At 45.3% G+C, this 10,364-nt stretch overlaps 1 protein-coding gene and 1 long non-coding RNA gene across 2 annotated transcripts; one reads left to right on the forward strand and one right to left on the reverse strand.

Annotated features, from left to right (window-relative positions):
* Positions 1-4: 4 nt before the first annotated feature.
* Positions 5-624, reverse strand: LOC145719037 (high mobility group protein B1; the record flags this gene model as incomplete). Its single annotated transcript, XM_081810560.1, has 1 exon — positions 5-624. A coding segment is annotated over exon 1 (480 nt), but the record flags the coding sequence as incomplete, so codon positions are not given.
* Positions 625-5,060: 4,436 nt separating this feature from the next.
* On the forward strand, positions 5,061-9,965 carry LOC145719036 (uncharacterized). The gene is made up of 3 exons (XR_014142145.1): positions 5,061-5,466; positions 6,281-7,209; positions 9,543-9,965. It is a non-coding gene; the product is annotated as an uncharacterized LOC145719036 (long non-coding RNA).
* The last annotated feature ends 399 nt before the right edge of the window (positions 9,966-10,364 follow it).

The following is a 10,364-nucleotide window of genomic DNA, read 5'->3' on the forward strand; positions in this document are numbered from 1 at the left end:
ATGCAGCAATATCCTTTTCATATTTTTCCTTCAGCTTAGCAGCCTTCTTTTCATAAGGCTGCTTGTCATCTGCAGCAGTGTTATTCCACATCTCTCCCAGTTTCTTTGCAACATCACCAATGGATAGGCCGGGATGTTCTCCTTTGATTTTTGGGCGATACTCAGAACAAAACAAGAAAAAGGCCGAAGGAGGCCTCTTGGGTGCATTGGGATCCTTGAACTTCTTTTTTGTTTCCCCTTTAGGGGGGATATAAGTTTTCATTTCTCTTTCATAACGGGCCTTGTCCGCCTTTGCCATGTCTTCAAATTTTCCTTTCTCTTTAGCAGACATGGTCTTCCACCTTTCTGAGCACTTCTTAGAAAACTCTGAGAAGTTGACTGAAGCGTCTGGGTGCTTCTTCTTATGCTCCTCTCGGCAAGTTTGCACAAAGAATGCATATGATGACATTTTGCCTCTCGGCTTCTTAGGATCTCCTTTGCCCATGTTTAATTATTTTCCTCAGCGAGGCACAGAGTCGCCCGGTGCCTGTCTGGCTCTCACTTGCCCCGGCGCTGTCTCTATGGAGCTCAATGTACTGCAATGGCTGTGAGAGCGGGAGCCAGACGCAGCCTATAAATAAAATCTTAAAAAAAAAAAGATTTTGCTTTATTTATTTCCAATCCTTCATATGCATTCTGTAAACATGGTGTGGATTATACTGTAAATACAATTTTTTTTTAATGTTTTATTTATTCATGAGAGTCAGAGAGAGAGATAGAGAGAGGCAGCGGCAGAAGGAGAAGCAGGCTCCCCGCTGAGCAGGGAGCCCGATGCAGGACTCGATCCCAGGACTCTGGGATCGTGACCTGAGCCGAAGGCAGAGGCTTAACCATCTGAGCCACCCAGGCGCCCCTGTAATTACAATTTTGATCCTGCTTTTTTCAATTAACATTCTACCAGACCCATTTCTCCAGTGTCATTAAAACACTGTCCCTACCCTCAAAGATGCCTCCAGTCCTGTGGGAAAGGTGACTGTGGACCAAAGGGCAGTGTACAGAGAGAAACCAGAGGCAAAGCAGATGTACAAAACCAGGTTAGAATACAATTTTAGGATAAACATAAAATGGCTCTATGTGCAATTAGCACTGTTGCTCCTGATTATTTATAATCAAACATTTTTACCTTTAACAGCATTTTTAAAGATTTAAAATTTATTGCCTAAATTCTTTTAAAAAGCTATCTTATTAACAAATTTTTATAACTGTAAGAGCGATAGGTGAATGTAGTAAAATATTAAAACTGTACCAAAGGGTACATCTTTAGAAGGTATTTAACTGCTTCCCATCCCAGAACCCCTGCTTATAAATCTCTATTTTTATTCTAAAACATACTTTTTCTTTTTTTAACACAAAAGAGATATTTAACAAAGTATTCTTTTTAAAAAAAAAAAGATTTTTATTTATTTATTTGACAGAGAGAAACACAGTGAGAGCGGGAACACAAGCAGAGGGAGTGGGAGAGGGAGAAGCAGGCTTCCCACTGAGCAGGGAGCCCGATGCGGGGCTCAATCCCAGGACCCTGGGATCAGGACCTGAGCTGAAGGCAGACGCTTAACAACTGAGCCACCCAGGCGCCCCTTAACAAAGTATTCTTTACATTGTTTTTTAACTTAGAAAATCTTGGTTTCAGGGCGCCTGGGTGGCTCAGTTGGTTAAGCCACTGCCTTCGGCTCAGGTCATGATCCTGGAGTCCCGGGATCGAGTCCAGCATCGGGCTCCCTGCTCAACGGGGTGTCTGCTTCTCCTTCTGACCCTCCCCCCCCATGCTCTCATTCTCTCTCTCAAATAAATAAATAAAAATCTTTAAAAAAAAAAAAAAGAAAATCTTGGTTTCATTCTATATTAGCAAACATAGATGTATCTTATGCTTTTTTAACAGATGCATATTTTTTTTTTTAAAGATTTTATTTATTTGAGAAAGAGAATGAGGTAGAGAGAGAGCATGGGGGAGGCAGGTCAGAGGGAGAAGCAGACTCTCTGCTGAGCAGGGAGCCCGATGCAGGATTCGATCCCGGGACTCCAGGATCATGACCTGAGCCGAAGGCAGTCGCTTAACCAACTGAGCCACCCAGGCGCCCCAACAGATGCATATTTGTCCATTGAATGAATGTGCTATAATTTATTTATCTGATATCCAGTATCCTACCCAGGGACATCTAGTTGTTTCCAGTTTTGTTTTTGTTTTTTGTGTTTTTTTGTCATTATACAGAAAGTTTTATTATATCTTTGTGACAGACTTTTCTTTCCATATTGTTACAGGCTGCATTGTATTCCCCTAAAATTTTATATGTTGAAGCCCTAACCCTCAGTATCTCAGAATGTGACTATATTTGGAGATCAGGCCTTTAAAGAGGTAAATTACAATGAGATGGTTAGGATGGGCCCTAATCTAATCTGACTGGTGTCCTTATATGAAAAGGAGATTAGGACATAGGCACAGAGGAAAGCCGACCCCCCCCCCGCCCCCCCCCTACACACTGAGAAGGTAGCCATAAGCAAGCCCTTGAGGGAGGCCTCAGAGGAAATCAAACATATTGACATCTCAGTGTTGGACTTTCCAAAGAGTGAGAAAATAAATTTCTTTTGTGTAAACTGCCCAGTCTGTGGTATTTTGTTATGGTGGCCCTAGCAAACTAATAAACACAGTGACTCATCTATAATTATATAGTGAACACCAATGGGGAAATAGTATTCACTATTTAAATTTAAAAAAGAAAGTGAGGGTTTGGGGCAAACTGCAGGCCTATAGCTATTTCATTTTTTGAAGGCTATTTGCATATAAAATATCCTATAGGAAAATGAAAAAAAAAGAAAAAGAAGAAAAAGTAGCATCTGGGATTGCATTTCAAGTCTGGCTATCTTGTCTTTAACAATGCCATCACCCCTACTGAAACCTGTACTCCTAAATCAGCCTAGCCTGCTACAGCAAAATGTTGATTGGCTATTTTGACTGACAGTGAGGATGAATTCTGGTACAGAGTTAGGACTGTTTTTGCAACAGCAACATTCTTTCATTGCTTGTTTTCACAACTCACCCCCTATTGGGGAAAGTGCTGTGTCACTCACATAAACAGAGTTAAATGCCTTAGAATTGACTTTCCTTGGCCACTAATCCTTTCCAGGGCCCTCAAAACTAAGATTGGAAAATACTAGCGAGGAGGACTAACGTCATATTTTTAGGTCACCACGGAATGACTTGGCATCTCTGCCCCCCCCCGCCCAAGCCGTGGCATGCAATTTTTTAGAGAGAATGAGAGCAGGAAAGAAGGAACGAACCATCGATACACCAGGCACCAAACGATGTGGATTTTCATTGTTCACATGCCTATCCAGTCTCCTTGTGATTGCTGATAGCTAGATGGTCTGTTAGAACTTCTCTGTCATATATGAGAAGAAATCATAGGTGATTAAACCAACAACCTTGGCCTCAGTAACAGTTCCTGATCGATTGTAGTTGCAGCAACCTGTAATGACACTCCACTGATCAATGCCTTCTTTCTGGGTCTAAAGTTTAATGTAAATCAATTAATTTCTTCTGGTTATAGCAGGTAATTAATTGCTACATTACTCAGCATATGGAGCTAATGTTTTTTTTTTTTAAAGATTTTATTTATTTATTTGAGAGAGAGAGACTTGAGAGAGAGAGCACATGAGAGGGGGGAGGGTTGGGAGGGTCAGAGGGAGAAGCAGACTCCCTGCAGAGCAGGGAGCCCGATGCGGGACTCGATCCGGGGACTCCAGGATCATGACCTGAGCTGAAGGCAGTCGCTTAACCAACTGAGCCACCCAGGCACCCTATGGAGCTAATGTTAACAGCTTCCTTCAAAGGGAAGAATGACCCACAGGACTTATTTTTTATCACTATATTTCTTTCATTTTGTCATCTTAGACAAATTCCCTGAGGTGGCCAGAGTCCAAAGGGGCTGTTATTACTGTTGAGCTGACTACAGAGCTTCGAATTCTAGGTTACAGCAAAACTGTGTCTGGATGGATTTTTGTTGTTGTTGTGAAACACTTATTTAATGTGCTTGCTTCTGGAGGTACATAGGTGAACAACACAGACACAAATAAGTATTGAGAGATAGAACATGCGTGTATTAAAATTTAGTTAAAATGAGGAAATTACAGAATACCAGGAACTTCCCTCATTTCTTCTTTCTTTTTTGTTTTTTAAAGATTTTTATTTATTTATTTATTTATTTATTTATTTTTATTTATTTATTTGAGAGAGAGAGTGAGAGAGAGAGCGCAAGAGGGGGTAGGGTTAGAGGGAGAAGCAGACTCCCCGCCGAGCAGGGAGCCCGATGTGGGACTCGATCCCGGGACTCCAGGATCATGACCTGAGCCGAAGGCAGTCGCTTAACCAACTGAGCCACCCAGGCGCCCAAAGATTTTTATTTTTAAGTAATCTCTACACCCAACAGGGGGCTCGAACCTACAACCCCAAGATCAAGAGTTGCATGCTCCACCGACTGAGCCAGCCAGGTACTCCTGTTCCTTTTTTTATTCAATGGCTTTTGAGTACTAACTGTATGACAGGCATTGTTCTAAGTGCTGAGCATAAGACAAAGTGCATGTTCTCATGGAACACATTTCTCCATATAACTGGTTCACCTGAGGTCTGATTCCATATTTTGAGACAGCTGAAGTGAAAGATCAGAATGAAGTAAAGAAATAGAGCGGAAGTAAGAAAATGTCTTCTGGGGGATAATAAAAAACGTAGAAGCAAAGCCCTAGTGAAAAAGCAGAGTTTAAAAGAAAGCAGAAAGGGGAAAGGTAACAGATATTAAGGACCATATCTACATTCTATTAAGTGTTATTCCTTTTTTTTTTTTTAAGCTTTTATTTATTTGACAGAGAGAGAGAAGGTACAAGCAGGGGGAGTGGCAGGCAGAGGGACAGGGAGAAGCAGGCTTCCCCCACTGAGCAGGGAGCCTGATGCGGGGCTGGACCCCAGGACCCAAGCTGAAGGCAGATGCCCAACCAACTGAGTCACCCAGGCGTCCCTGTTTCTTTAGGACAGACTGTGCATAAACGACATCTCTGTACGCCACACAAATATAGTGCCTGGGAGGGTGTTACTGGACCTAGATTCATATGGCCAGATTATTCGGTTACTAATTTGTGGGATGCTAGGCAATTACCAGAATGTCTTCAAGACTTAGTTTCCTTTAGGACTACCTCACAAAGTTGTTTTATTTAATAATAACAGCTTACAGGCAGTACTTACTACGGGCCAGGTGCTAATATAAGCAATTCAAATATATGAAGTCTCTTAATTCTCTTAACAGTGCCATAAGGAGGTATTTATCTTAGCTCAGACATATAGCTCAGCTATACTGAAGGTACCACAGACTGGATGAAACAACTGAAATTTATTTCTCATGGTTCTAGAGGTTGGAAGTCCAAGATCAGGGTGCCAGCATGGTGAGTGCCCTCTTCAGGCTTGCAGACTGCCAATTTCCCCTTCTATTACATGGCGAAGGGAAGCATGCTCTAGCAACTCTTAGAAGGGCAACAATCCATCATGACTTCATCTAATCCTAATAACCTTCCAAAGGCCCACCTCCTAATACCATCACATGGTGAGGCAGGGGGTTCAACAAATGAATTTGAGTACACAAGCATTTAGTCCATAGCAGTTTTGTCCCCATTTTCTATATAAGGACACTGAGGCACAAAGACCTCATGTAGCTTATTCAAAGTCCTACAAACCAGGAATCTAACTTTATGTCCAGTCTGTGCATTAGAAATAAACAGATGCACTCTACTGCAAGGTTCTCTCTCACCTTCGACACCATCGATTTCTTGAATATTCATCAAACCCCTATGTTGTCATGGAACTATGATAGATAATAGGAATATAAGGAGTGAACAGAACATATTTGGTTCTTGCCCTCCTGCAGTTTATAGTCACTAAGCAAATAACCAGACACTTTCAGGCTCTTAGCCGTCCCTGTTTTCTCCCATTTCTCTATGAGTCCATTAGTCCTCCAGGCAACCGGTCTAGAGTTGGTCATGATTAGTAGAGCCCATAACAGGGTCTCCCTAGGTCTCTTCGGCAGCTGGGGCGGGGGGTGGGGGAAGTTGACCTGTGGGAAGAGACTAACCTTTTTCTTGGCAGTGACCTTGCTTTTCTCCTTTCTCCCTGAGTCTCGGCTTAAAATGTTACTATGTGTACCAAGGTTCTTTCCCGCACTAACCTTCTGTGATAATTCGCCCTTTCCCCCCACCACCTAAGGCCTTTCTGACATCCCTGACCTGGTGTTCCTGTGCTTGAGGTACATTCCTGCCTCCTGGATCCCCAGGGCACATTTTTCCTTCCTTCCTTGGAGGCTCCAGAATTCCACGCTGCCCTCCCCTCCGGCCTGCTCTGGAGGAGATGGTGCCCTGCCCCCAGACTCAGGCTCGGCGCCCACCCAGAACACATGCGCCGCCAGGGTCCAGTCCGCTCACGCGGCACGGTTTCTCTGTGGGTCCTATGTTCTTAGAGCCTCAGTCCTGGTCCATCCATTCGTTCGCCGAGGGCCTTTGACCAGCGGGCAGGGAAGTCGAGCCTGCCACTCGGGAATGGCAGGGGGGCAAAGGGCGGTCTAGGAGAGCCCGGTGGGGCACAGAACAGCCACCCTGGCAGATGGGCGTCACAGTCCGCGGCGCCCAGGCGGAGGTCCCGGCCTGAGCGCGGCCATTGTGCACGGCTGCCTCGGCCTCAAGGCCTGGTGGGCGTAGCGGCAGCACTGAGAGCGCCCCCAAAGCGACAGCCCATCCCTTCAGATAATGTGTTTGATGTTGTGAAACAAATAAGGTAAAGACTTGGTTTCTTTCCTCGGCAAGCGAAGGGGCCAAGGAACGGAAGAAGCGGAGGAGGTAGGTGAGAGCGCCGCCGCGAGCCCGGTCACGTGGGCCTCAGGGACCGCATGGCGGCGGCCCGCGCGGCCCCGCGTCGGGGCTGGCGGAGTAGGCCGGGCGCGCGCGCCGACGGGGCGGGCGCATGCGCAGGGGGGCGCGCCGCCTCTGCCCCGCGGCGAGGGTGTCTATGGAGAGGCGGCGGCCGCGGCTGCTGAGGCAGAGGCTGAGGCAGTGGCGATGGCGCCCTTCCCCGAGGAAGTGGACGTCTTCACCGCCCCACACTGGCGGATGAAGCAGCTGGTGGGGCTCTACTGCGACAAGGTAACGGTGTGCGGGGCCTCTCGCTCCGGGCAGCGCGAGCCGAGAGGAGGAGCGGGCCGGTCCCCGGGCGGCCTGGCCTGCGCCGCGCCCGTAGCCCCCGGGGCCGCGCCGCGCGGATTGCCGCCTGCGCAGCTGTCAGCGCTGCGCTCGCTCCCCCGCACCTTCTCGGGGGAGCCCGCGCTCCCACCCGGCCGGTGGCCTCGGACGTGCCCTCGGGGCCCGCGGCGCGGCTTTTGCCCGGCTGCGTGCCCCTGGCGGCGGGCCCCGCTCCCTGCGGCCGCGCTGGGCCTCCCGCCCCTGCCCCCGCCCCCTTAGGGAGAGGGGCTCCTTGGCGCCCCACCGACCTTCGGGGACCCCGGGCCGGCTACCTGCGCTGGGCTTCTTATCCGCCTGGGGCGGGCCGTTTCTGCAGCTGTCCTCCTCCTCCCCCAGCACCACCGCCCCTCATCCTGCTCCTGGCTGGTTTGGGGGCTCCCGAGTCTCTTTGCAAACACCCATCCATCCCTCCGAACCTCTAGCTTGTTTCCTGGCTCAGCTCAACGGGCAGCTTCCCCCAACCCAGCTCGTTTTACGCCCCAGGTTTTCACTGGCTTCATTTGGACGAAAACCCAGGTTTCTTGGTCTAGGGACTGGAGAAGCTTCACTTTCATTTATGGTTATCTTTTTCCTTGCAACTTTGTCTTGGAGCATTTATTTACTCGATGCAAATTTTGTTATAAGACCGCTGTTCTCTGTTGGAATTCTTAACGTGGACCTGAATAAAAGGGACCTCGGAAAAAGTTGGTTTAACTGTGAGAACCTTTTTGGACTGTTAATTGGTGCAGCATTAACTGAAAAAGCACTTTTCTGGAGATGGTGCAGGGCCTTTTTAATGATTTTAAAACAATATTAAGCCGTCCACATTTTTATCAGTTTTACGTTGGGGGAAGTCCACATATATATCCTGAAAACTTCAGGCACTCCTGTTTCGTGTAGAACAGAGCCAAATAAAAAACATTTAAACAACTGTTGTTCAAGTATAGAAATCATCTTTGATGAATTTTCAGAAATTACACAACATTAAGCAGAACCACTGCTGAGCGAAAAGAGGGGTTCTTACAGCCCAGGGAGGCAGTTGGAGGATGCCCAGAGTGTTCAGTGCTAGGCCACATTCAAAACCAACACTTTAAAACGCACTCAGAACCATCCTTTTCCTCCCTCCATTTTGAAAATTAAAAAAGACCTGATTCAGATACAGGTTTAAACAGGACAGTCCAGGGCAGTGATTCTCAACCTTGGTTGCTGACTAGAATCATCCTAAAGGCTGTTAAAAATCCCGATGCCCAAACCACTGAAAATCAGCCTCTCTCAGGGTGGGACCTAGACATCAAGTATAATTTAAAGTTCCTGAGGTGAGTCCAGTGTGCAGCCAAGGGTGAGAGCCATTTATCCAGGAGAAGCATAAGGAATGGGTAAGCCATACGTTAAGCTGTGTAACCCTGAATTTTTTGAGTTAGATTGCTGTAGTGTTTTTACCTCCTCTGGCTTTTGAACTTAGTTATTCTGACAGTATTTATTAATTGCAGGAAATTAAAAAATGGGAGGGTTTTTACTTTCTCAAAATTGAAAAGGTAAAGTTAGTGAGGACTGATGGAATGGGAGGTCCTCTCTGCAGTTTAGCCTGGAGAGCACCTGAAATTGTTACAGAAATTTTTGTGTATGTGTACACTTTCCTAGGGAGTTTGTGACTTTCATCAAATGATTGTGACTCTTCCATAATAGTTAAGTGTCACCCTTTTATTTAGTTATGTGATAGACTAACCAGCCTCATACAGTGCCATTTTAAAAAACAAAACCTGGGATGCCTGGGTGGCTCAGTCGTTAAGCGTTAAGCGTCTGCCTTCGGCTCAGGTCATGATCCCAGGGTTTTGGGATCGAGCCCCATGTCTGGCTCCCTGCTCAATGGGAGGCCTGCTTCTCCCTCTCACTCCCCCTGCTTGTGTTCCCTTTCTTGCGGTCTCTCTCTCTGTCAAATAAATAAATAAAAATATAAAAATAAAAAAATAAAAACAATACCTGAGTCTTCTTTTTAGTAAATGTTTCCTCTTGCAGTAATTAAGAAAGCAATTTCAGTTTGACATAGCATAAGTCAAAATTATCACTAATTCTTAATTATCACTAATTCTTAATTATAGTTAATGAGGTTGTTGTATATATTCATCAAGGAGATTAAAAGTCCAGTTTTTCAAACTGTGGATCAGAGACCAAGGTGATTTAGGGGAAAAAGAAAATGTATAGGAATTTTACATCCAGATTTCTTCTTGATACTAATAGCTTGTGGAAATCTCTCCTAGGATGTCCTTTGGGAGCTAGGGTGGAGAAATAAGTGTTAAATGCTGGCTGAATAATCTTAAAGGACTATTTTTTTAATTCATTTGTCATCTCAAGTTTTGCCTTCACCATCTTTCGGTTGTAAAGACCATGGATATTCAACCCAAATAGCCTACAGTAGAACTTTATAAAATGAGAACTAGTTTTGGTATTCAAACTAAAAAGATACAAGGTATGTTTTTTCACTTTATTCTAAGTGTTGACTCTGAATGTCCAGTAATTGTAAAGTGGTCAGTTTTCTTTCCAGTATCAAACTTTTCAAGTACAATATATTTTAGAAGCATCCATGTATTTACTAGCATCAGCTCAATCATTTATATGCTTAGATTAGTTTACTTAGAATAATTTATTCTTGTAGGCCATTTTATTTTTTTAATTTAATGTTTTTTTAAAGATTTATTTATTTGTTTATTTGACAGACAGAGACACAGTGAGAGAGGGAACACAAGCAGGGGGAGTGGGACAGGGAGAAGCAGGCTTCCTGTGGAGCAGGGAGCCGGATGTGGGGCTCAATCCCAGGACCCTGGGATCATGAACCGAGCTGAAGGCAGATGCTCAACGATTGAGCCACCCAGGCGCCCCTCTTGTAGGCCATTTTAAATATTGCTGTGTAATACCTAATTTAATCCTTTGCTCTCGGATTTCGTCTTATATAAAGCTTTATGGAAAGATTTTTCACTGTTATCCGAACAGTCCTTTGAGGTAGGTAAAGGAAGGGGTATTTCAGTTTATTAGCTGGGGACTTGTAGGCCTAGATTAGCTAGACCCAGTTTACATCAGCAGTT

Source organism: Leptonychotes weddellii, unplaced genomic scaffold (assembly GCF_054177405.1).
Source record: "Leptonychotes weddellii isolate Sample4059 unplaced genomic scaffold, ASM5417740v2 HiC_scaffold_2889, whole genome shotgun sequence".
Classification (NCBI taxonomy): domain Eukaryota; kingdom Metazoa; phylum Chordata; class Mammalia; order Carnivora; family Phocidae; genus Leptonychotes; species Leptonychotes weddellii.